The sequence below is a fragment of the Hemicordylus capensis genome, chromosome 4, assembly GCF_027244095.1.
Source record: "Hemicordylus capensis ecotype Gifberg chromosome 4, rHemCap1.1.pri, whole genome shotgun sequence".
Classification (NCBI taxonomy): Eukaryota; Metazoa; Chordata; class Lepidosauria; order Squamata; family Cordylidae; genus Hemicordylus; species Hemicordylus capensis.
In genome coordinates, this window is record NC_069660.1 from 182,851,165 (window position 1) to 182,877,372 (window position 26,208).

Genomic DNA, 26,208 nt, shown 5'->3' on the forward strand with positions numbered 1-26,208 from the left:
GCTCAGGCGTGACTCGCCTGGTTCACATCCTGGGTATCTGTGCAGTGAGCTGCCACTCCTTTCCCCTTCCTAAATGCAGTCTCCCCCCCCCGACCCGCCGCCACCCTTGTTGCTTGTCCCCGTTTTTCCCCTAGCAAAAGAAATGCTTTTCTGCAAATGGGTGTTGCTTCATGACAGAATGCTCAAGTTGGAAGGGAACTTGGCAGCCTTCTAGTCCAATCCGGTTGCTTAGTGTGGGAAACTGCTGCAGTATCCCTGGCAGAAGGCTGTCCAGTCTGTGTTTGAAAACCACTGGGCAACAATCGGCCATGGATGATATTGCAGTTTCCTACAGTGAGGAGACGGATAGACTAGAAAACCTCCAAGAGCCCTTCCAACTAGGGGGCCTTGGACCATTGTCCTGGAGAGGCACCAGTGTGTTTGCTGCACATCCATCCTCCCTGTCTAGGGAACTGTTTCTGGCCTCTTGCTTCCACAATAGCTCAAACAGCAGCAGGTCCTGTGGTTTCCTTGTATTCAGATGGATTTTGTGTGCGTGCGTGCATCATATTAATGTTACGGGGTTGATTCCCTGTCACCAAGCATTGACTGGTTCCTTCTATGCCTTGCCCATGTGGGAGTGTCCGCATGCTGCCCTGTCACTGGTGTGTGTTGGTAGTGCTGCTATGGACACTGGGGAAGTGACTACTGCAGTTGCACTTTTCTATGGGGTTTTTTGACCCAAAAATAAAGTTAAGAGTACCTGAGCAATGTCCAAGATGTCTGATATCAATTTGTTCTTGTCTCAGGCAAGATGCTTCTCGAACAAAGCATGGGTTGTTATAGGAACTTCCATCAGATGCGCAAACAGGGTTAAAACTGTACCCGCTACAGTCTATGTTGCATACACACCTGTTAATACAAACAAGCGCTTAGACCAGGACTTATCAATTCTGCATCCAGCACTTTATCCAAATGACATTCTTATAATTGTATAGCATGTTTAAAGAGAAATGAAATCATACTGCTTCTTAACAAAAATGCCCTTCATGTAATAATAAAGGTGAATATAACTATCAAAAATTAATCCATTACGCCACAGCTTCTAGATCACCAAACACAGTAGGCAGATGCACTCTCATTCCTGTCAGGGGTGGCTCGGTGTAGAGGGGCATCGGTGGGCAAGTGCCCCCAGACAAGTATTTTGCTCAACACCACACGCCCAGCAGGATTTATTTCAGTGAAAATATGTTCAGCGTGAGAATGTTAAAGAGAAATATACTATTATCTGTGTTTCAAAAATCTAATGTGTGGGACACAACTCGCCCACCCAGAAATGCACTTTCCCCCTTTTGCGCCACAAACTCCCCACCACCACATACACACACACACACACACACACACACACACACACTTTTTTTCTGGTGCCATCACTGATTCCTGAGACCAAGGATCTCTGCTGCTAGAGAGGACCATCAATCAGCAATGAAAACCCAACAGATGATCTGCAATATCAGAACTGGCTCTGCAAATCACCTGGTCGGTAGTGTACAAGTTATGCAGGAGCACTATGTGTACACTCCAATTAGAGGACATTAGTTATTCTCCTTCTGCACATGTTTTGCCTTGCTGGGTTTCAGATCAAAACCTACCTATTCTAGAACTCTGTGCAACAGTGGCCAGTCAGATGCCCTTGGAAGGCCATAAGGAAGGCAAAATGTTATGCCCTGCCCCAGTGTGTTTGTTTCTAGCACCTGGCATTTAGAGGTACAGAAGACTAGATCCAGAAGGGTCTAGTCAGTTGCACACAAACTGCCTTTGTTGGATCAGTGCAATTGTCTAAATATCTGTAAAACTGTATCACTGGACCAGCAAATGAACTGGGGGTAAACTGAATAGTATAATCAGCTACTGAAGCTCAGAGGGTTTGGCCTTGAGCCAGAGGCATGTCTAGGGAAAATAGCACCTAGGGCAAGCACTGAAATTGCGCCCCTTGTCCAAACATGCGACACCCATCTTTCAGATAACTTTACCATAATGTCAGCTCAAAAATACAAGTCAAGCTCGTTAATCTTTTAATATTTCAAAAACTATTTAGCAGTGGATGTAGCCAGACCCAAAAATGCTGGAAAACTACAAATTTCAGTAGGCTGGGGCTCATGAAATACCCAAATACTATGTGGAGGTGTACTTGGAAAACTAAACAGAAGTAATTCTCTACTATGCATTGTAGCATCACTGTTACATATGTTTTTAAAACAGATGGAGAATTGGACTTTTCCCAGATACTCTGAAAATAATTAAAGGATATGCAGAGTAAACTGTGTCACTGCTTGGAATATATTCTAGTATTTCAAAGAGAAAGTTAAAGTGAGAAAAAGAGAGAGGAAGAAACTCCCAATGGGCTTTAATACTAAAGATTTCACATTGATTAAAATACAAACTCACCATTAATAGCCATATTATTAAGACATCACATTTAACTCACTTATCACAAGAAGCAGAGTAAGAGCAAATGAATAAAATCCTAGTTCATAAGCTTCAGCTCAGTATTCACAAGCCCTGATTCTCTGTACATAGTGCCAAACTGAATATGTGTACAGTGACTTATATTATATTAAATTTTTACCTGTAGCCCCTTCAGGGGGCTTCCTAAAGGCTGGAGGGGGTCTGCAAAGGTTCCCCCACCCCCTGCTGGCCTCTAGGCCCTCGCATGGACCATTTGAGCATGTGCAGTGGCCATTTTTAAAAATATATTTTTTAAAAAAAATGGCCGCTGAAAACAAAATGGTCACCGCACATGCTCAAATGGCCTCTGCAAGGTCTGGCATGGCCTAGGGCCTCACAGAGGCCATTTGAGCATGTGCGGTGGCCATTTTGTTTTTGGCGGCCATTTATTAAATTTCACAAAATGGCGCCCCCTTTCAAGTGGTGCTCGGGGCACATGCCCTGCCTGCCCTACCCTAGATATGCCCCTGCCTTGAGCAGTGCATGGGGAAACCATATGCAATCCACTCTGAGCTTTCTGAAGTGAGTGTGCAGTATGAACATTGTTGTTTTTGTTGTTTATTTCGGCCCAAGGCCAGCATACAAAAAAACCCAGCAAGAATAAATACATAAAATAGATACAATACATTTAACATAAAATGGATAAAACATTAATGTATGAACATAGTACAAATAAAAATTAAATTTAGACAGGGAGATATGGCTCGATTTGTTTTAAAAGGGAATTTCACAGTTTGTCAGGGCCAGTACTACCATTAGACAGGCAACCTGCCTTAGGCATCATGTTCTGGGGTGGCATTAAAGGGCAGCAAACTGTCAATCTATTTTGTGGTTAAAAATATAACCTGGGAGGTGCAATTTGGATCACCTGGGAGGTGTAATTTGAATTTTCTGCCTCAAACTCCAAAATGTCTTGGGCCATCTCTTTTTGCTCTTTCTGGCAAACCCTTTAAAAGAAATCTACATCCAGTTTTTGTCCTTGTTCAAAACAAAAAAACCAAGCATATGAAGATAATGAAACGATATGAACTTCTGTTCTTTCCTACAAAGCAGGGCAAAATGGTTGTTTTCCCTTTCTAATGCTGAAAAACAGCCGTGAAGTTGTGCGAACAGTATTACTTTAACAAAACATCCATTCATGCTTTCAAAATGCAGTTACAGTGGTTTGATTATACTGTTCTGAAAAACAGGATTATGCAATCTGGATTATTTCCTATCGTGTTCAATTAACACAGTGGTCATTTTTTCAGCAGAGCATTTCATTTCACGAGCTGCAGAAGAAAGGGCAAACTAAGGTCTGCTGAGACTCTGCTGGCTGCCATAGCTGTGCAGGCCTACTCTGCAGCTATACATTGGAAGTTGTTTACTGGAAACTATCACAGCAATGTCTAAACTAGGAATAGTCAACTTCTGTAGTCTCAAGAGTTTGTCTAGTCTTCAGATAGTTCCCTAGAGTCTGCATCATAATAAAAGTTGGCACCATCTAGCAGTGTAGGAGCATGTAATTATATATATTTACATATGACATACAACATTGGAAAGAGAACAACATTCAAGTATGGAATCTCCAGTTCTTATATAATTTGAAAACATTTTTGACAGGTGTCAGAATAATTGCTTCAGGGCCACATGCAGCCTGCTTGCTGCCTGTTGGCCATCCCTGGTCTAAACCATCAGAATACCTGTTGGTGGACTGAGGATGCCCCAAAGAGTTTGTAGCCTAAGTAACACAGACAAACAAAGCATGAAGAAAAGGAATAGAACAAAAAGAGCAATAATGGGATGACTGCAAAGCTAATACTAGTGTCATCACATCGCTAAAGAGAGAAAAGTGTTGCAAGAATTCCTGTATAAAACTTAACGTTACATTTCCCCTTAGAATGAATATATCTTCAACCCATGCTTGCTCATCATTTGATAATCTCATGTTATATGTGATACTTATTCCCCTGAACAAAAGAGGCACCTTTTAAAAGTAGTGCTTCTCTTTATTTAGCAGGGGGAGAGCAACTGGTCCTATCCATCCCCAGCACAGCATCCCTCCAGTGGCTGTTGCTGGTTTCTATCTTATGTTTCTTTTTTAGACTGTGAGCCCTTTGGGGACAGGGAGCTATTTTATTTATTCATTTATGAAAGTTCACACATTCAGCTGCAAGCCAACAAGTGTAGAGAAATCAAGTGAAGTACATGCATGTGTAAATAAGGCAACTCCAAGCTTCACCTTATTGCCTTATTGTAAATAAGGCTTCTCCAAGCTTCACCTTATTTCAAGTTTCTCTTAGTACATGTCACTCCAACAATTAACTTCATAAATTCTACACAATAACTGTATTTATGCATAATGCATTAACTGTAGACCAGAATAGCTGTACTATACACAGATAATGATGTAATAATTGTAATAATTATGTAACAATTAAAAGTTATTAAAGTTTTGAAAGGGCAAATATAATTCACACCTTTTGCTTGCTCAGACATTTGGCTCTGTTCTTGTATTGTCTTTTTTGTGTACTGAAAAAAAATGAACATTTGCCTGAAGTGCAAAGGTTGCCTGGAGATAACCTTTTCCGTTATTTCACATTTCAGCATGTACCTTAATTTTATGTGCATATTTTCAGTGTGGACCACTTTATAACACTGTTGATTTTAAACAGAGACCATAACACTTCTTATGCTTTATGAAAGATTAAAGGACAGCAACAAGGTATTATTTGAAATACTGAAATAAATTATTCTACATTTTGTTATGAAAAAACATATTTCATGGATCAGTTCCAATTTTTATAAAGTAACAAATTTTTCACGATCCGTCTACGATGAACACACCCACCATCAAACTTCTTCTTCCCTATATATTTTATTCGATTTTGAATAAATAGTATATAATTCTCTAGGGTATACCCATGGCTAATCCCATGTATGTCAGCAATCGCGAGTTCGCGAGCAGAAGCACAGTGGTGATTGGGCAGTGGAGATTCCATATGCAGATAGGGAGGAGTCGCCTGTGAGAGCAGAAGCACCATGGTGATTGGGCAGTGGACATTCCATATGCAGATAGTGGGGGGGAGCCTGTGGCACCATGGTGATTGGGCAGTGGTGATTCCATATGCAGATAGGGAGGAGGAGTCTGTGATGGTTAAGGATAGTTGGAATGCAACTGTTACTGGTTGGAAGATGTTCCTGATTGTAGAGGAGAGGAATCTATCTATCTATCTGTCTATCAATCAAAGGATAGTGGGCAGGGGTCTGCGAAGAGAGGAGATGTGAGGGAGGAAAGAGCCCCTTCAGGAGAAGGAGGCTGCCGTTGTGTGAATTAGATGAGGAAACAACATGAACAAGATTTGTTAACTTAGGAAGGGAGAGAAAGAGAGAAAGAAAGAATAAAGAAGGGAGAGGAAGAAAGACAGAGGGGAAGAGTGAGTGGAGGAAAGAAAAAGAAGAGAGGGGAAGAGAGAAAGAAGGAAAAGCAAGGGACAGGCCCAAGCCTGTCAGTGGCCTGAGGGGAACGAGCAGCCATGGTGGTGACTATTGGCAGCAAGGAAGGGCCCAGTCAACCACTGCTGCTGTTTGGGAGGCAGTCCAATTGACCAAGTCAATTGGCGGAGGGAGGCAGAGAGGCAAGAGATGGGCCCGGGCCTGTCAGTGGCCAGAGGGGAACAAGCGGCAATGGCGGTGGCAGCAGCGAAGAAGGGCCCGGTCAACCGTTGTTGTTGCTGCTGCTGCTCCTGTGAGGAGGAGCAGAAGTGGGGCTCAGGTGAGGGTAGGGAGGTCTCTGGGGATAGGGGGTTGCAGCTTGGCCAATAGGCCCCAGCAATGCTGCAGTTGCAACAAAGATTGGTGAGCAGGATCGAGTAAAGGGATGGAAGAGTGACCAAGAGGGGTGAGGTGGGGTGGTAACAGCTGAATGAAGGAGGAGCAGGAGTGCAGCTCAGGTGAGAGTGGAGAGATCTCTGAGGTGAGGGGGGATGTGGCAGGGGGTGAGGGGAGCAATCAAGTACTAGTGCACAGATGCTCTGCACGGATTGAGCTAGTTTCTAGTATTTTACAGAACCATTTCCCTCCCCACAGCATCATTAGGTCTACATGGGCCTTCATTTCCTTAATCATGTAAATTCTACCTCTTCTAGTCCTACTTAGTGTTCCTTTTTCCTAAGCAACTAAAGGCTCAGAGGCCAAATTCAGCTTCCAAAGTATTTTTCTGTGACCCCCAGCATAGCCCCTAATCCCAAAGACCCTTCACCAATGCACAATTATGCACCTCAGACACCACTGAAAGCCAAAATTTAGGCAAAAGAGCCCCACTCCTGCTGTTTGATCAGCAAAAAAGGGTAATTTTTGTAAAGTCCTCACTTTATGCACCATCTGCTGTTCATTCCCATAAACAAAACAAGACACAAGGAATTAGTAGTTAGCAGATGAAGCACCTAAAGGAAGAGCTCTGTCAGAGCTTCTGTTGCTGTTCACAATGGGAGAAAAGAGGTTAAGGAGCCCTTTACCTGTGTCTCAGCTTCCATTAGAGTAAAGGATGGATGGAGCCAATTTAGCAGGCCGTACAGCCCTTGCTCAGTGGAAAATATGGTCCTGGTTAAGAAGTAGTTGTTGGCTGGGGTGCCAAGTAAAATACCTAGGCTTGATTTGATGGTTGTGCCCTTGTCTTTCTCTGTAAATACCTAAACCTGCATATTGCAGCAGTGTAAAATGGAATTTCCACAACAGGGCACCGAAAACCCAACCAGCTTGTGACTAGAATATTGGCTTCTTTCTCTCAGTAGGAAACCAAAGCTGCCTTGAGAGAGGTGATGTTCTATCCCAAGTGTTACCATGGCTACGTCCAGTCACAAGCTTCCAGCTGTGGTGTTCAACCCTGTCAATGTCATTCAAGGGTAACTGGAAACAACAGGTCACTAAGCAGGGTGACATAATTTGTGCAAATGCCTGGAGGTCACATGAGCTAAACAAGAAAAGGACGCTGCATTGCTCATCTTCATGAACTTTGGGAGAAAAGCATTTGATATAAGTGTATTTCTCAATAAGAATATTTAATTATCACATTTGTTTCTCACCCTAACTTCCTAGGACCTCAGAGTAGTGATCATGGATTATCCCTTTATCTTCATCACAACCTCAAGAGGTAGATTAGGCTGAGAGAGAGAATTCTTGCTTGAAGATTACCCAGTGAGCCTCAGGGCTGAGGCAGATTTGAGTTCCACTCTCCCAATATATGTCAAATACCCTCTCTACTATGCGCGCGCGCGCGCACACACACACACACCAGTGCATCAAGGGTAATGGCTGATATGTATGCAAAAACAAAATTCCATGCATATAAAACGATTTCTCAATTCAGCCATACTGACAGGGGAGGAAACCTGGATTCCATGCACAATGTTCTTTGTTCTCCTGGACTGTACATATGCCTACCAAAGAGATCATTAAAGCTACTGTCTCTGAGAATGCCTATGACTTGTTTTGAAAATGGAATCATTAAGAACAAGAAGAGTCTTGTCTGATCAGGCCCAAGGTCCATACAGTCCAGCAACCTGTTTTCCACAGTAGCCCACCAGATGCCTCTGGGAAACTCATAAGCAGAAGATGTAGGTATCCTCACTCTCCTGACACAAGAACCGTGACTATGCAAGACTTTGCAGGGTCTTGAAAAAAGTATACTGATACACAAAGAGGCCCCCTAAATAGATATATGTATTATGCCTTTATCTATGTTTGTCAGTACATTTATATTTAGGATTAACAGGCTTTGGAATCACTAATCTGTATTCTTGCTTCATAAAAGGTGGGTAACATATGATATAAAAGATCTGAATAAAAACCTGTATGAATCCATTAAAAATATATACCAAGATGACAAACAAAATGTACTCTCCAAGAGGGAGGGGAAATCAAATATATATAAAGAAATCTATAAACATATGAAATATATATTTAAAAATCCAAAAAGGGTATTCCAATGGGAATCCAAAGTTACACAGGAGTTAACAAGTTTCTGTTTCCATAATGTAGAATGAACTGTTCTGCATGTTGCTTGTCCTCCTGTGGTAAGGCACAGCGCAAGGAGGTACTTGTCCAATTTATTGTCCTTCGCCATAAGCGTTTCGACTGTGGCAGTCTTTGTCAGTGGCATTAGTACTGAAGAATCATACTCCTTGTGTTCCCATGTAATGATTTAAACATTCAGCACTTGAGTCAACCTCAACCCAGATCTGTAGTTGTAAAACTTCTCTCTCAGTGGTTTTACAGACTTGATAAAACCACTCAGTGGTTTTACTGGCTTGGGCATACCAAATAGAATTTTCCTCCCTTTGAACAGCTGGCTCCCATGCTGCACCAGGAACTATTTTTGAAAGTCTCCTCAATTCCAAAAATGGCTTACTGTATCTAAGAAACAGAGCCCAATGTTCCCTTTGGCCTATAGAGGTGGTTGCATCTTTGTTCTTTGGATCCAGCCATTGTTTTGGTGTTTGTATCCAAGTGGAATCCTGTAATTGTTCTATAACTGAACCACATGAAGCCTCTGGAGTCAGGTGGTATATCAATAACATAAATAAAATAAATAATAAATATTGTCCAGTTCTTTCTTGAAAATTCTTAGGATTCTAAAGCCAGTCAGGGATTATGGCTTGTGGTTCTGTTACATCTTGGCAATATAATCTTCCAGTTCCCAAGGACTCCACAAAACACTTAACAGATTTACACTGCAAGTCTGCTCACCAGCATGATAGGAAGATTCAGTCCATTTCTTCAAATTGCAGGAGAATACAAAAAATCAAATTGGGGCAAGGGGAATCAAATTATTTTTGGCACAGCTGGCTTTTGAAATATAGATACAAAAAGCAAAGCAAATCTCAGTGGCCCTTAAGTTCCAGTAATGCTTTAGCAAATCTATATCAAGTGGCATTTGTTTCAGCTATAAAAACCTAGATCATTATCTTCCCGGTGCCTGTAATAATGTTAATCATATTTAAACAATCCTCCTTGTACTTAAAATATAACAAATCGAATATATTTGACAAATGTGGTGTGCGCTTGGAAAATTACATACGTTTATCTAGGCTATGACAACAGGAAAGTACCTGTTAGGTAACTTGTTCCCTACTGTAAACATCAGTCTACTACATTATTCTGCTAGGAAGCCTGATTCTCAAGATGCATCCTACATACATTTATTCACATTAAAATTCCACTGAAGTCACTGGTGTCAATCCACAAGTGGAAACATGACTGATTCCCACTCACTACATATGTAAGAGGGTGCTATTGAGAGGGAAGACTCTACCACATCCAACAGCCTGAATTGCATGCATGGTGGGAACCTCATTCCACAAGACAATATTGCACACAGTTCTCTGCCTATTTATAGTACTCCATCTGTCCTTCCCACCATTATTTGGTGAAGGGAGAAGATCAAACTCTCTTCATATATTACATTGCTCTGCAAACATTTGGGAAAAGCTGATCACATGGGCGGGACATAATGGCATCCTTACTTCCACACCAGTATCACATGGCCATAGTAACCACATCACCATCAGCCCCCACCCACATAAGCAGCTTCAGCTCTGAATGCCATTTCTGGCTGCCATTGACTCAGCAGATCTGAGAGAAGGGCAATACTGAAGGTCCTGGGGTGGCCCAGAGGAATGAGGGAGGGAGAGCCAGAAAGAAAAGTCTGGCAGTAGAATTACATATTACTAGGGGTGTGCACCGAACTGCCAACTGCGGTCCGGCACTGGAGTGGGGGGGGTAGGTTTAAGAGCGGTGGGAGGGTTTACTTACCCCTCCCACCACTCTCCTGCTCTGGCACCATAATCTTTAAGAGTAATTGGGGTGGCAGGATACCTCCCTGCCGCCCCTTCCCTGATGTTGCCGAAAAACCTCCCAGGAGTGCTTTGCGCGCGCACACACATTGCCAGGGGCGTATCTAGGGTAGGGCGGGCAGGGCACGTGCCCCGGACGCCACTTGAAGGGGGGCACCATTTTTAAGATGAAAAAAATTTTTTTTACTGGCCACCGAAAACAAAATTGCCACCACACATGCTCAAATGGCCTCTGCAGGGCCCTAGTATCTGGGGAAAGTAAATTCTCCATTTATTTTTAAAACTTATATAATAGTGATGCTACAATGCATAGTAGAGAATTAGACAGGCACTTCTGTTTAGTTTTCCAAGTACACCTCCACATAGTATTTGGGTATTTCATGAGTCCCAGCATACTGAAATTTGTAGTTTTCGAGCATTTCTTGGTCTGGCTACGTCCACTGCTAAATAGTTTTTGAAATATTAAAAGATTAACGAGCCTGACTTGTATTTTTGAGCTGATATTATGGTAAAGTTATCTGAAAGATGGGTGTCAGATGTTTGGACAGGGGGCGCAATTTCAGTGCTTGCCCTAGGCGCTATTTTCCCTAGATACGCCTCTGCACGTCACAGAGACATCGTGCGCGTGCTTCACGTCTCTGTGACGTGCGCGCAAAGCACTCCTGGGAGGTTTTTCGGCAACATTGGGGAAGGGGTGGCAGGGAGGTATCCTGCCGCCCCAATTACTCTTAAGATTACGGCGCCAGAGCAGGAAAGCGGTGGGAGGGGTAAGTAAACCCTCCCGGCGCTCTTAAAGCTACCCCCCACCCCAAACTGAATCACCCAGGTCCGGACTGGTCCGGACCAGTCCGGAGGCTTTTTCAATGGCCTCCGGACCAGTCTGGGCCCATCCCTACATATTACACCTCAACCATGAGCTTTAAAAGCCATCCTGTTGCTTCCCCTATGCATAATGAGTCAGTAGCTCACAATTCAGGACTAAGAAACTTTGCATTGGAGGAGGATACCATATTTCACTAACTTGCTTTCCCTTGTAAGGCTCCCCACCCCAGGGCTGAAGACACATGTTTGTGATAGCATCTGTAGTAGATAAAGGGTGTGGGAGGGACTGTAGTCAGTGGGGGGCGGGGACTGTAGGGGAAGCCTCATTCCCACAGAAAGCTTCTGTGTAGCAAACTGCACCTTCATAGCTCTGTCTTGCATAGGAGAAGAAGCAGCATGTATGAGGCTGAATGAGAAAACTGAATTATGGCCAGGAAATCTGGAATTTCTTGATACGAAACCACCTGCCAGATCTTTGGCATTGTTTCTCACGTTCCAATTTCCCTATTATTATCATACTCCAACTGAGAAACTTACACCTATACTGATGTCATTTACACAATCAAAAACTATATTCCACCTGGGTTTGGGAGCTGTGTGTGTTCCCAGTTTTCAATTGTGATGAGAAGCAAAGTAGGAGGAAAACCTTGATAGAACTGATTGTGTGGAAGCAAGGTAGGAGGAAAATCCTCCTACCTTGCTTCCACACAACCAAAAATTAGGAGCACACAAAGCTTCCAAATCCAGCTAGAACACAGTTTTTGATAGTGTCAATGATCTTACTGTCTTTAAATCCAGACGCAATGTGCCCTAACAACAGTGGTTTGGATGCGGTCTGCATTGTTGTATGGGCTGGCAGAAGTGTGCAATCTGAGAGAAAAGGTCCTGTGGAGCAATGGGTATTATGGCAGGGCACCACAGGAGTAGACTACCTTTTGTCTCCTAACTTCACATTTTCTGGTCGCAAAGAAACCAGAGAACCCACTCTTCTTGTGTCTTTTCATTCACCTCTCTCTTATCTGCCTCTTTCATAACATTCTCATCATAACTGAAAATAGTGAAATATAACAAATTGAAAACGTACCATTAAGAAATGCTCATTATTACAATGTTGTAACTTGAGAGTGTTTGTGCCTTCTATCATGCTTTTGTGTATTTGAGAGTATTTATATAGTCCCTTGCCTTTCTCCCAGAAGCTATATTATCTGTTATTTATTTATACATGAAATGAAAAATCAAGAATGAATTATATTTTAGTGAAATTTTCTCAGCATGATTCACTCACACATTTATACGCAGGAATGTCACTTAGTGTACTAATCTGAATCTATCTGAATGTTAATTTTCCAACTGTGCTATGTAGCTCATGACAACCACCTGCTCAAAATTCACTTCTTTTTCTTAATCAGCCTAATAAAGATTAAAATAGAGCCAAAAAGAAAGGGGGGGGAATCTCCGCAGAGATAACAGAAGTGATAAACTTGTTTATATTTCTCCACTGAACGTAATGGGCTGTGGTACCTCCAAGAGTCTAATTATGGCAAGGGATGAAGTAAAATGTGAGTTTGCAACTGTAACAATAAGATTCTAACAATCTTTCCAGAATGCTCAGCAGAGGCAATTTCATCATAAGGGCTGCAGGCTCCAACAGACTGTGGGAATTTTTTCTATTTAAAGGTAAACAGAAAGCTGGTATAAAATTTAAATCTTTGTCCCTTCATTCTCTAAGCCTTTACACCTTTTTATCCTGCCTATAGCCTCATAGCTTTGGTAAAAATGTTTCTTGATCTAGGTCAAAGAACCAGTGAGATTTACATCTCACTTCTTTCAATATAAACACTCATTTTATAAAGTTTTTGTATGTCAGACAGATGTATACCTGGCCAGACAAATTGTGTGTCTGACAGATTTTCTGCTTCCCCTACTTGTGTTTTTAAGAACTGAAACTTAATCTTTTTCTTTTCTTTTAATGTAAGAGAACATTAAGGCTTTTTGAAGGTTATCAGCTTAGGGACAGTTCATTTGTCACACTCTTCATGAGGAAATACATGAATCAATCCCTCACAGTTGCAATTGTTGACAGACAGCCACAAACTGCTTCTTAGTTAATAGGCCAAACTCTCCACTGGCTGGAGATCTCTTCCAGCACTCACCTTCTCCCACAGGGAAGGCAAATGCGGAAATAAATCTCTGCCATTGGCCATTCTGACCTTTGGGAGAAGACAACTTGTTTATTTGAGGGAAGCTTACTACTTACCCAACATTTTCTGCATCTTCATCACACTCAGCCCTATACTTGCATACTCCACATTTTGAATGTTTTCTATTAACTTCTGTTCCAGATCCTTCATACTCTAAACAAAACAAGACCATGGCAAGATTTAGTATTATCTAATCAACATATTTTAACAGAGAAAGTTCATATTATTTATCACATTTATATCCCAGTTTTTCGTCAAGGAGCTCGGGGTAGCTTACGCAGGGACATCACATTTTACCTTCACAATAACCCTGCGAGGTTGAGAGATGGCCAAGGAAAGATCTGAACCTAGGTCCACCTGGTCCAAGTGTGCCTACCCACTATGCTACATCACTCTTATCACTGGTCTAATATCTAGCAAATACAAATCACCATTTGAGATGGAAAAGTTGTATGCTGGCCTATGGCCAATATTGCTTACTCTAGATCAGCTACCTAAACTGAGTATCTAAAACAGGTGCCATGCAAAATGACAAAATGACAATGTCCCTGGCTAATTGAGCAAAAAGGCACTTTTAAAAAGTGGTGATTCTCTTTATTTAGCAGCAGGAGAGCAACTGGCCTATCCATCCGCAGCACAGTTTCCCTCCAGTGGCTGTTGCTGGTGTCGAACTTAGATTATGAGTCCTTTGGGAACAGGGAGCCATTTTGTTTGTTTGTTTGTTTGCTTGTATCTATGTAAACCACTTGGGGAACTTTTGTTGAAAATTGGTATATAAATATTCATTGTATTCATATTCATATCAGGACAGAAATGTATCCCATGCATATCTTGTTGTAAATCTATCATTATACTAAAGTTTCTCCACTACAGTATTACACAACTGACAATAGAGTGAATGCGAGTTTCTTACTGGGGAAAATTAAAAAGCCACATTCTTTTACTTAGAATGACATAAGACATATATCCTTTGACTTGGTTTATTATACCTATTACTAAAACAAGGCACAATCAAGCTAGAGTAGACAAATAGAAAAATGTAACTGTAAAAGGAAAGACACTGTACATCATCAGAGGCAGGCTCTTGTACCAACAACAGAGGCTTCAATTCCCAGCTTGCTGTCTTGGCATTAGTGCAAGGCTCAGAACTTGTAGGCTGATAACCAGACATTTTGTGGAAAGGGGAATAGCAAAAGTCAGTGTAAATGAGCAAAACGCATACGCAAGCATGTATGTACAGTTTTAAAAAAAAATTATGAAAGGATATAATAAAAGAACTAACAGGTTTTTCTTAGTCATCCCAGTTGCTTTGTACAAATTGGCCAGCACTCAAAAAGGTGGGGACAGCTTTAATCCCTTACAAGCAATTGGAAAGACTACTGCCTGCATGGCTTTTTCTTCTGTCTCCCTAAATTAAAAAGCCAATGTCTTAGGATCTGATCCAAACGAAAGAGGCGGGGAGGGGAAGTAGCTGAAGCGGGGGAGGCTGTGTTGTACTTACCTCCCCCGCACCCCGGCAATCTCCTTGCCCGCCTGGCCGCACGGCTTGGCCACACAAGCAAGCGGCTCTCCTGGGAGCTGAGCAGCTTGCCGGAGGCCAGGACAATGTATGTCTCTGGGAATCCCACAATGCACTGCATGCCAAGCACAGTGCACTGGGGGATTCCCTATCAGACTGGCGCTCTAGACATCCATCTCTATTTCTACAATCTCGGCACCAGGGTTAAGGGTGCACTTGTGCCCTTAACCTCGGCTAAGTGCCAGGGCAAAAAGCAGGGTTAGGCTGGGCAGGAGCACTGGATTTGAGAGCGATCCTGGTGCTCCCCATAAGCAGCCTAACCCAGGCTGGGCTGGGCTTATGAGAACAGCCTTAAAGTTAAGTATTTTTAAATTATTTTGATTACAATGACAGGCTAAGCAAAATGCTAACCTTTGGAAGGATTGTGCCTTTGCTCATCTTCTTTTTGTTTTCTAAATGAGAGATGAAAATGAAGGGGTGGGGCTTGGAATAACCTTGAGGGCCTGGCCTCCATAGTTCTCTCTCTTCCCAGGGACATGGTCCTGGTAGACAAAAGAATGATTTTGCCATTGGTTTCCAACACAGAGCGAAGTCAATCACACAATCAAAAATTGTTTTCTACCTGGGTTTGGGAGCTGTGTGCGCTCCCAATTTTTGGTTGTGTAGAAGCAAGATAAGAGGGAAAGCTGGGTAGAAATGACTGTCTAGAACAGTGATTCTCAAACTTGGGTCCTCAGGTGTTATTGGACTTCAACTCCCATAATCCCCAACCAAAGGCTACTGAGGCTGGGGATTATGGGAGTTGAAGTCCAATAACACCTGAGGACCCAAGTTTGAGAATCCCTGGTCTAGAAGCAAAGTAGGAGGAAAAGCTAACCAGGTTTTTCTCCTGCTTTGCTTCCACACAATCACTTCTACCAGATTTTCCTCTTACCCTTGCTTCCACACAATTGAAAATGGGCCATGTGGACAGGCAAAAAATCAGCACAGACAGTGCATTTCTTGGCTTGCAGTTCTCAGGCCAAGAACCAAAAGACCTCACCTGCGAGCTTTCTTCATACAGAATTCTCCCTTCAAACACCAGGACTACCACCACACAAATAAGGCTGATATTTCCATGGTTGCTTACTACTTATCATTTACCGAGCACTTTCAAGTGTTCAGTGCTCTTCATATGCATTATCTTGTCTTTTCTTACTAGATCAGTATCATTATCTCCCTGTGGCCAATGGGGTGGTGGTGGCTGCGGCTGAGAGGGCTAATCAGCTTCCATCCTTATTAAGTGTATGGCACAAGCAAGATCTAAACTAGGGGCTTCCTGATTCATAACTCTGCCTCTGAACCACTATGCTGCACCAGCCACTAAATAAATCTTTTAGTGTCACAGATTGAGACTCTCAATTTATTAACATCATTCTGTAACTGACATGAAGAAAGCGGGGGGGGGGGTGGTTTCAATTTCTTCAGAGGTGTGTGTGTGTGTGTGTGTGTGTGTGTGTGTGTATAGATAGATAGATAGATAGATAGATAGATAGATAGATAGATAGATAGATAGATAGATAGAGGTTTAGAGATGTACCTACCTAAGTCTATAACAGTCAAAGGAACTGTTGTGCCCAGCAAGCATTACAGACAGATGGCAGTCAGCTGAATAGCAAACACTGATGACCAATTTATTAATTACTAAAAGCAATCTGCCAGAGATTCTCATTGCCACCATACTTTAGCAACCAAATTTTAGAAGGAGGGAATGCAAAACAAATTATTTCAATAATAATTAACACGACTATCTGTATTGCAAGCATGTCATTTCCCTAGCTTGAAAGCCTGGACTGATCAATTGCCATCTGTCTGCAATTAAGTCTGGAATATTTTTTAAAGTACCTAAATTAAACTTTGCTTAGGTAAACAAACACATGCTGTAGTTAGTGTTACACAAAAAAGAGTAAAAAAGGAAACTGCATTGCAATTAGGCTTTATTCCACAGAAGGAGCATAGATAGGGTATCCAGGTCACAGCCCAGAGAATCATCCTGCCTCTCTAACAGCTCTGCAGCTGTAAAAGAGGATGCAGTACTGGATTCTACTGCTTTCCCCTGGTTCCATCCTGGACAACTCTGCTAGGGATGTGCTAGGGATCACCGAGGTTTGTGCACAGGTTTGGCGCCAAACTGGTTAGGGCGAGGCCAAACCAGTTTGGCGCTCCGAGGCATCACCGGGAAGGGGAGCAGTGAGCTGCACCTTTAAAAGGGAGTCCGTAGGTCTTTACCTGCTCCCCGCCACTCCATGCAGCTTCCTGCTGCAGCGGCACTCTCCCCAACAGCCCATGCACAGTGGTGTGGTGGTGGCACACACATGGCCTCTGTGCATACGCAGGCGCCATTTGCGTGGTCAGCAACACCATGCTGGCCATGCAAATGGTGTCTGCGCATGAACGGATGCCATATGTGTGCCATCACCTCGCACTGGTTGTTGCATGGAGTGCCATGGCAGCAGGAAGCTACATGGAGCAGCAGAGAACAGGTAAGGACCTACTGTACTCCCTTTTGGTGCCACTCAGCACTCCATCCCCTGGCGGCACCTCCAAACACGGAACCAGTTCAGCCTTGCCTGAATCAGTTTGGCACTGAAGATGTGCGTGAACTTCATGCCTGCAGGGAGGAGATGGGAATAAGCAATGCAGAAGCAGTCCCAGCTGCATCCTCTTTCACAGCTGTTGAAGAGAGAGAATGGTTTTCCAGGTTGTGATTCAGCAACTCTAACCCCACATCTTAATAAACTAGGAGGCTATTCACATGAGCAGCCCAACCCCAGCTAGAGCAGCCCAGCCTGGGATTGAATCTGCCCCTGGCCCTTAACCAGGGTTAGAGGGCACAAGCCCGGCGTCATGTGTGTGCTCAGGCTAGAGCACCTGACTCATGGGGGAATCCCCCATTTTTGGGATTCCTGGACTTGTTTTCCCGGCCTCCAGTGATTTGCACTGCTCAGAGCAGTGCAGATCGTGTGGGCAGGTGAGCTACGCACCACACACAAAAAGCCGGGTCATCTGGATAGAGCAGGATAGAGCTTACCCAAAGGTAAGCTCTATCTTGCCTCCCCCCATACTCTTCCCACCCATCAAAAATAGTCCTACGCGTGACCTTTGGGACTGATCTGTGGAATCTTTCCCTTTCTAGGCTAACAATCTGGAACAAAGCAAAGCCGACGATGCCTAGGTGGCCTAAATCAAATAAATGAGTGTCCCAACCCACATCTGTCCCTCCCCCTGCTCACACAGATATTTAAAAAAATTAAGGAAAGGGCAGATGTGATCATGGACCTCTGTCACTGCACCTAGTTTGGCCCTCAACTATGGAAGGCAAAGAATCAAAGGTGCAGGCCATTCCATATCAACAAATGGCGTAGCGGATACCCAGGCAGCACTCGAGGCAGAACTCGTCGCCACTCAAGGCATTCTCACCCAGTTGTGCCCACAACAAGAATGCTGTTTACTAACATGACATTTAGCCACTGAGGGCTCATCAGCCTACAAACATCAGTCCTATTGCAGGGTATCTGGATTCCCACATAATGCTTCAATTTTCAGGCTGCTAGAAAAGAACGAGCCATATCCAGGTTAAACAAGGAATAGGGAGGAAAACACACACAAACACTCTGATTATTCACCTCTTTCTTTTAAATAGAGGAACTGGGTGACTTACACGTTGTGTATAATCCAACTAGCCCACTGTATGCTATAAATGGCAGCAGCCTCCAAGGGCTCAGGTAACGGTCTTTCCCAGCTCTGCTAGCTGAGCTATTTGAACTGAATAAGCTAAGGAATTAACCCTTGCAAAGCATGTGCTCTTCAGCCAAGGGGTGGATCTTCCCAAAACAAGAAGCATTTTGCTTTGTCATCCAATCAAATGTGGGATTTCATCCACAGAAGCTGGCCGTCTTGACAAAGCTGCATGTGTGCAGTCAAAGGACATACACTCACAGAGACAGAGGATGTTCACATGACCATTGGCGCTGGGGCTGAGGAGGGCTGGAAGTAAGGCAGGCAGGAGCCTACCTACCTTCCCCGACACGGCCCCTGCCAGTCCTGGGCTCTGCCACAACATGTGGCCACACAATCGGTGGGCCAGCAAGCAGCATGGCGATCCAGAGATGGCGGGGGTGGGGGAGGATGCCTGGCCACCAGGAATCCCAAAATGCACTACACAAGCAGCATGATGCATTGTGGAACTTCCCGCTGCCAGATTGCGCCTTCCCACCAGCTCTATGGTCTCAAGGGCTGCCAGCAGCTCATAAGGAGCTGCTGGCAGACCGAGTACGCACATGGCCAGGGCATGAGGTAGGAGGCATGCACACATCCTCCTACCTCACTTTTAGCCTGGGTATAAACCTGGGGTAGCCCTGTTCTACCCCTGTAGGGCTGGTCATGTGAACAACCTTAAAATGTCCCTGCTTCTGAAGCACAGGTGCTCACATGCATGGAGGGGATGATTTTCACTTCTCTCCCCTTCCCCCAAAAGCACGCTGAGCAATGCACAATTAATCATCCTCCTCTGCATGTGAGCACTTGTGCTGCAGAAGCAGGGATGCTACTGCTGTGGTCATCATTTTTTGACTGCATGCACGCAGCTTTAGTCAGAAAGTCAACCTCTGAAGTCAGCAAATTACAGCCATGAAAGGGATCACTTTTATGAGATTTACTGCATGTTTAAGTCCAATTAATTTTAATGTATTTTATTTCATTGTTATACTGCCCCAAATCAACTTTCTCTAGGTGGCTCTCATGATCTTGTAATGAAAATAATTGAAGCACATGCTCTATCTCCTCCTGTCTTCAATTAAAAGTGACTAATTTTGGCTAGATAGTGCCCCATAACTTAAAAAAAAAACCCTCTTAAATTGCATTTTAAGGACATTGACGAGTGTGCAGAAATTTAGGAAAAAATCATATGCAAAAAGAAAGTAGCAAATATGTTTTTTGCCCCTATAATGTGTATAAACAGCATTTCAAGTTAGTATCTGAAATGAACAGAAAGGGTAGCAGCAATACTTACCCCCTTCTCCTGATCCAGAGCCATTATCTGAAAAGGAAAAAAAAGGATAAAATTATGAAGGGTTTCCCCCTCCTCCTTCCTTTATGAAACATATCCCCCAGACCCAGGACTGACTAAAATGTTGTTGTAGGTCAGGGATTTTCCCCTCGTTCGTCCCTTGACTGGTGCCTGGTGAAATTATCCAGCCAAGGGACGAATGAGGGGGAAATCCCTGACCTACAACAATGTCAGTCAGTAACACTGGACTCCCTTTATTTATCTACAATGTGTGTGATTCTCCCTCGCTTCTCTACCTGCACTTGAAAAAACAATACAACGGTGCCAGTGTTTTTGGTGCAACACACCTGAATTTGGAACATGATCCATCAACAGAAAAGCAACAAGTGAGCAGTATTCTATTTCCTCTTATGTGGGAACATATCTGGCTAGTGAGAAAACCACATTCACAACCTCATCCACAGGAGTCAAGATTGTCAGCACACAAGGAGCTCTGGGTTCGGTGTTGTTCACAGCCGGATTCCATGCTGGCACTGCTCAAGGCCCCTAGCAGCAGTGTGGAATTAGCCCCAGGACTGTACTCTATGCTACGTCTCTTGTCTGATCAGACTGCAGTTCAAAGGCCTACATAAAACAGCTAGTGGGGTCTAGAATCCAACAAGTTTTGACAGTAGCACATTGCCTGAGAATTAGCCAGGAACTGAAACAACATCAGTTCATGTGAACAAGGACACAAGCTATTCTTGTGAACAGTAACATAGGTCTTTGGCACAGCCTTCCCCTTACTTACCTCAGTTGGCCATTCTCTTTTGCACGATTTTGGCTCTCACATGGGAGTGTACATTCAAGGTGCATATGGAAAACTTCACTGCTGCTCAGACTAGAAAAAAGCTAGGCCTATGCAAAGGATAGGGGATGCTTTGGGGGCCACTTTGAAGCTTTAAGAGAGCCCCCATTTTGCCTCAGCCCCCTTTGAGACCCTGATTTGAGGGGGCCTGCTTTGCTTTGAGCTAAACCATTTGGCCTGTTCAAAGCTTTGGGGCCTGTTCAGGTTCAACCCATCTTGAACCACTTCAGCCCGAAACAAAGCATCATCTGGTGGGTGCTTAAGCAGGGTTGAAGCAAAGCAAACCATGGTGAACTGTTCAGCCCTGTGAAGCTTTGCTTAACCCTTCTGCCCCTCACCCCTAAAACTACTTAGCGGGACAGCAGGGAACAGGAGACAAACCTCTATACTTCCTCTTCACTCCCCACTGTGAGGGAGCAAGCAGCCACTTTCCACAACTTGATTTTTAAAAGGGCAAGTGTTTTTCCCCTTTTCCCATGGAGTCCACAACCATTGCTAGAGCCTCAGAAAAGACTGCAAATCCCAGAAGCACCTGCCCTATTCTCAGGACTCCACATAAAGAGGAAACACACACACACCTTTTAAAAAGTTAAGCCATAGAAGATGGCTGCTTTCTTCCTTAGGGAGGGAGTGAAGAGGAAGAATAGAAGTTTGTATCCTGTCCCAGCTATCCCAGTAAGTAGTTTTAGAGATAAAGGGACAGGTTGGAGAGGGGTGAAGCCAGCTTTAAAGAACCAAAAGGTTCAGCTCAGTTTGCTTCACTTTGGCCCATTTCAGCCCCCATCAGATGCCACTTTGTTTTGAGCTGAAGTATCAAAGTAGGCCAAACCCAAACATGTCCCCAAAACTTTGCACAGTCCTTAAAGAAGTATTTTAAAGCCCCTTTTGCTTCTCTTCAGGAGAAAGAGATTGAGGTGCACAAGGGGAGAGGATAGTTCAGCTATAGGATAGGAGGCCCATAGTTTGGCGCGTTGCCCAAAATGGCAGCCGCCACACATGTGCAAATGGCGTCTGAGAGACCTTGGGCCATGCCAGGCCTTGCAGAGGCCGTTCACGCATGTGCGGCAGGCACCATTTTGGCAGCTGCACCAAACTACAGAACGGGCCGGAGGGGGTGATAATGGAGGCCGGCGGGGGGAGGGAGAACCTCTGTGTACTGCTCACCCGCCACCTCGAGGACCGTCCCCGGCAGGGATTGAAGTAAAAAACAATTTTTTTAATCGTCAAAAATAAAAATTGCAACCCCCCCCGGACCAGACCAAACTGAGGAGGGGGTTCGAGGGGGTGCCGGACCGAACTGGTCCGGTTAGGTTCGAATCCAATCTGGACTCGAACCAAACCGGGCAAGCCAGTTTCACGCACATCCTTACTGCTGCAGAGCACTCTGCTTATCCAAGATTCCTTTTCTTGAACCTGCTCTGGCTGCTTGGATCCTGCCAAACCACTTCCACACCTCATGGAGCTTTCCCAGACAGCAGGCTTTACTGCTGGTTTACTGCGAGGTTTTACTGAGAGTTTGAAGTTGCCCCAAAGACCTAAAGCAAAAAGTGGATCGCTCCACTACCATCAGATATAAAACAAGCTACATTCTAGCTCACAGTGAAAAACCCAAATTGTGTGTGAAGTGCTCCCTGATAGTTCGCAGGGACTTTGGGGTAAATTTGGTCGATATGTGAATGCAATGCACACCTCCATTCTGGAGGAGATGCGAACTAGAAGTCGGGTGTGAAAAACTTTGTGGTAAAGAACTTTTCCAGCACTATAAATTAGGGGGAAATTAGGAAATTTGGTGACTCAGGACACCAATATCCTTAAAAATGGCTCAGTCGATGCATGAAGGATTTCATAACTCAAAATGGACTAAGGAAAACAATAGGAATTGCATGACAAACTGCCTGCCAGTTTTAAAATTTCAGGAGTGAGTTAATAGAAACTATCCACAGAAGGCTGGAGGAACAGAAACTAGCCACAGTATTGGGTTTCTCTCTTTTCCTTCCTTCCACATATCCATTTCCTCAGGTTCTCTGACCTCATCCTTCCTCCCTCATTCCTTGCAAATTTTCCCTTCATTGAAAACTTCACCTCCTTGACACATTCAACCCTGTATTCAGTGACTTTAAGATGAGTCAGTTTCTTGCAAAGACTAATAGAAACATTGTGGCCAATCCATTATAGAGACAGAAATACAACATGCGAAGAAAAGGTTCTACACTTGAAGGAAAAGAAATGCATATTGGGCAATTTAACTGGCTTTACAAAGACCACTAAGTTCCCAACTCTTCAATTACATGTTGACTTTCCATCAGTAATTACAAGATTTAAACATTAACAGATTTTCCCTTAGCCATTTTAAGGTAGTCTATCTGAATAACTGTTAGGGTATTAAATTTGCTAGGAACTGCAGAGTTTCCATGATATCTGCATAGTTTATCTGCATCGTTTCCCCGCATATTGTTCCTTGCTCTAGAATTATGAAAATAAAACAACTCAAGTATATTGAACTAGGGGGAAAAGGGTCAGGACCTTGAATGAGAACTATTGACTGCAGAATACAGAACAAACCTCCAGGGTAGACATACAATGGGAAATGATGTTATGCGTTAGCCAGCACTACCACAAACACAAACGTCAGTCAATTCGAGCTTTTCTTTGAGAAGCCAATTAAAATGGACATTTGAGTTTCTTTTTTGCTTAGTATTAAACTCCCTCAATTTTGCTGTGAAAATATATAAAACAGAATCTGAGGGTACTTTGTTTGTATCAGACTTATTCTCTTCTGTCAAATAGCAAAAGGGAAACCAGAGTAGATATTATGCTGTTCTTTTTCTGCCATTAGCTTTGAGGCTGTTTAGCATCTGCGTTTTCTGCATGTCAAATGTTCAGCTCCATGAGCAAGTATCAGGAGCACAGAAGATAACTAGCAGGTAACAGACAGGGCAACAATTCAGAAACACAGAAAACTGGGTTTTTTATTTCCATCAACAACAAGGAATGTGTCAGGCCTTAAACCTATAAAGCAGGCAGTGACATGGGTCCCTGGGATCACCCATTCCCAGGACCAGGAACATTCTGGTCTGTCTGTGGTATCTATATTCTAGCTTGAACTGCCTGCAGTTCATTCCTCTGATTACTACTACCACCATCACTACTACTACAACTACATAAAGTATGCCGTCAAGTCGATTTCAACTCCTGGTGCCCACAGAGCCCTGTGGTTTTCTTTGGTAGAACACAGGAGGGCTTTACCATTGCCTCCTCCCGTGCAGTATGAGATGATGCCTTTCAGCATCTTCCTACATCGCTGCTGCCCGATATAGTACCAGTGAGGAATCGAACCAGCAACCTTCTGCTTGTTAATCAAGCATTTCCCCTACTACTACATGTATATTTATATACTGCTTTTCAACCCAAGTTCTTAAAGTGATTTACACAGAAAAAATAATAAATAAAATTATCAGTACGCCCCGTGGAGGACATAGAACAGGTATCAGTGCCTGACTCTCAGAGCTCCTGTTGCCTAACACTGTGTTGCTTTAAGGTGGCATGTCCCTGCCCCCCCCCAATAATAAAATTAAGTTTAAGAGTATATATATCTTGACTAAAAGACTGAGTAAATTTACTACCGGAAGTCTTACTGAAATTTGGCAGTCCTTTAGAGTAGCTCCTGAGTAGTACTATTAAGTAATTTAGTTAGGATGTCAGCCATTACTTGGAAAGGTACTCTTTTCTCAGGACACAATAGATAGTTATGTTCAAAAATTTCAAAGCCTCAGTGCTCAGACTAGCTACACAGCTCTGCTCGTTTCTAAGGCTCAGTTCAGACATCACTATGTTTGGAAGCTTGAGCTTCCAAACATACAAAAGGCAAATAATGGTTTAAGTGTTGTCTGTCTGCTTTTAATTTTCCATCCTCTCAGCCCTCAGCATCGTAAACTCATGTGCTCATAAGTTCACTTCTTTCTCTATGGTACAGCAGTCTCTGGTGGGAATTAGTTTTAACTGTGATTTACAAGTTGAGACATTAAGCCACAGTTAGCACAAATAATTATTTGCAAATCCGCTGCAAACCATGTTTTCCAGTTCTGGTATGCTGACCAGTCACCAACCATTATTTGTCAGTTTAGACATCATGCCAAATCATAGTTAAGTTTTCTTAACTCTGCTTTAGAATGATGGCGAATTGATTGCTGGCGAGAAAATGCATCCTCATTTTGTGCTTATAAATACATTAATATGTCACACATTTTATGTTAACTAATAGAATATTAAAATATATTTTAAAGTAAAGTAATTCTCCTCTTTACTGCTCAGTGAAGGGATTTTGAAACACTATTGCATCATCCCGCAAAACTGCAACTTGAAGCATTATTATTAGGATTCTCTATCATACTTTCCTTTTAGCTCTACCCTTTGGATGAAGTTCTTTTGATTCTCAGATTTCCTTCTTTTCCAAGTTCTACAATACTGGTGAGCTAGCACAATTTCTCTGCAGAAATTTCTCTGCAGAAATTCACACAACATGCTTCACAAATTAAGCACTATTAATTAAAGTTAATATCCTATATCTATTTCCAAAAGAGCTGAAAATTGACATATAACCAGAGCACATGCAAGTGAGAGGGAGATACTGGCAGATGCAGAATAACCCACAGATACATCAGTTTCACAACAATCTGAAGGAAAAAACGCTAAGGGGACCAAAACAACCCCAAACTGCCCCAATGTAACTCAGTGGAGTAGAATATTCAGGAACTCAGAGGGCACTTAAGACAGCCAGGTGGGCAGAGCTAATGGAACTCCATGGCCAGGGGAGGGGAGGAGGTCTTGAACAAAAAGAGCGGGAAGTTTCTCAGATTGAAGACTACTCCCTCAAGACAGTCACAACCCTTTCTGCTTCTGAGGAGGAAAGGTTTCTAAAACCTTTTTGTTTTCTCACCAGCCATTTCACAGCTTTGTATTTCTGAGGGAAAGGGGTTTGACACATTTAAGCTCTTGGCCCAGAGCTTAACCAACCCGCCCCCCAACAAAATAACTTAAAGATAACTGATGGTTGTGAACTCTCCTGAAGAACAGAGGGGGAAACAGTGCACTGGATTTGTTAATTTGCTGAACATTGTATGTGCACACATACACTCACACAATCAACTACCCTATTTCACGATCCCTTTCCCTCTCTACAACCTCGGCAAACATTGATGAAAACATTAGACTGACCCCTCACCAGCCATTAAGTCTTGAAATGATAGGGCTGAATGAAAAGGAGCTAGGAATGAGCACCAGTGCCCCCGGAACCAAAAGAGAGAGAGAGAGAGAGAAGGCATGCATATAAAGAAAGATCCAAGTCAGAATAGGGACTCTTGCCTTTCAGCATCAGGGAAATCTGTATCATTTTGTTGTAGGTTCATACTTGTATATCAATAGTTTCTAAATAAAGCCAGATTTGGTTTGTTTAA

General features: G+C 43.2%; 1 protein-coding gene across 3 annotated transcripts in view; it reads right to left on the bottom strand.

Moving 5' to 3' along the window:
* Positions 1–26,208, bottom strand: part of TMEFF1 (transmembrane protein with EGF like and two follistatin like domains 1) — a 138,894-nt gene that overhangs the window by 32,458 nt on the left and 80,228 nt on the right. For all 3 annotated transcript variants that reach the window (XM_053248645.1, XM_053248644.1, XM_053248643.1), the window contains 3 exons: positions 19,912–19,938; positions 13,399–13,495; positions 743–891 (listed from right to left, as the gene is read on the bottom strand). In XM_053248645.1, coding sequence (XP_053104620.1) covers positions 743–891; positions 13,399–13,495; positions 19,912–19,938 — 273 coding nt within the window. The remainder of the gene's footprint in view (positions 1–742; positions 892–13,398; positions 13,496–19,911; positions 19,939–26,208) is intronic.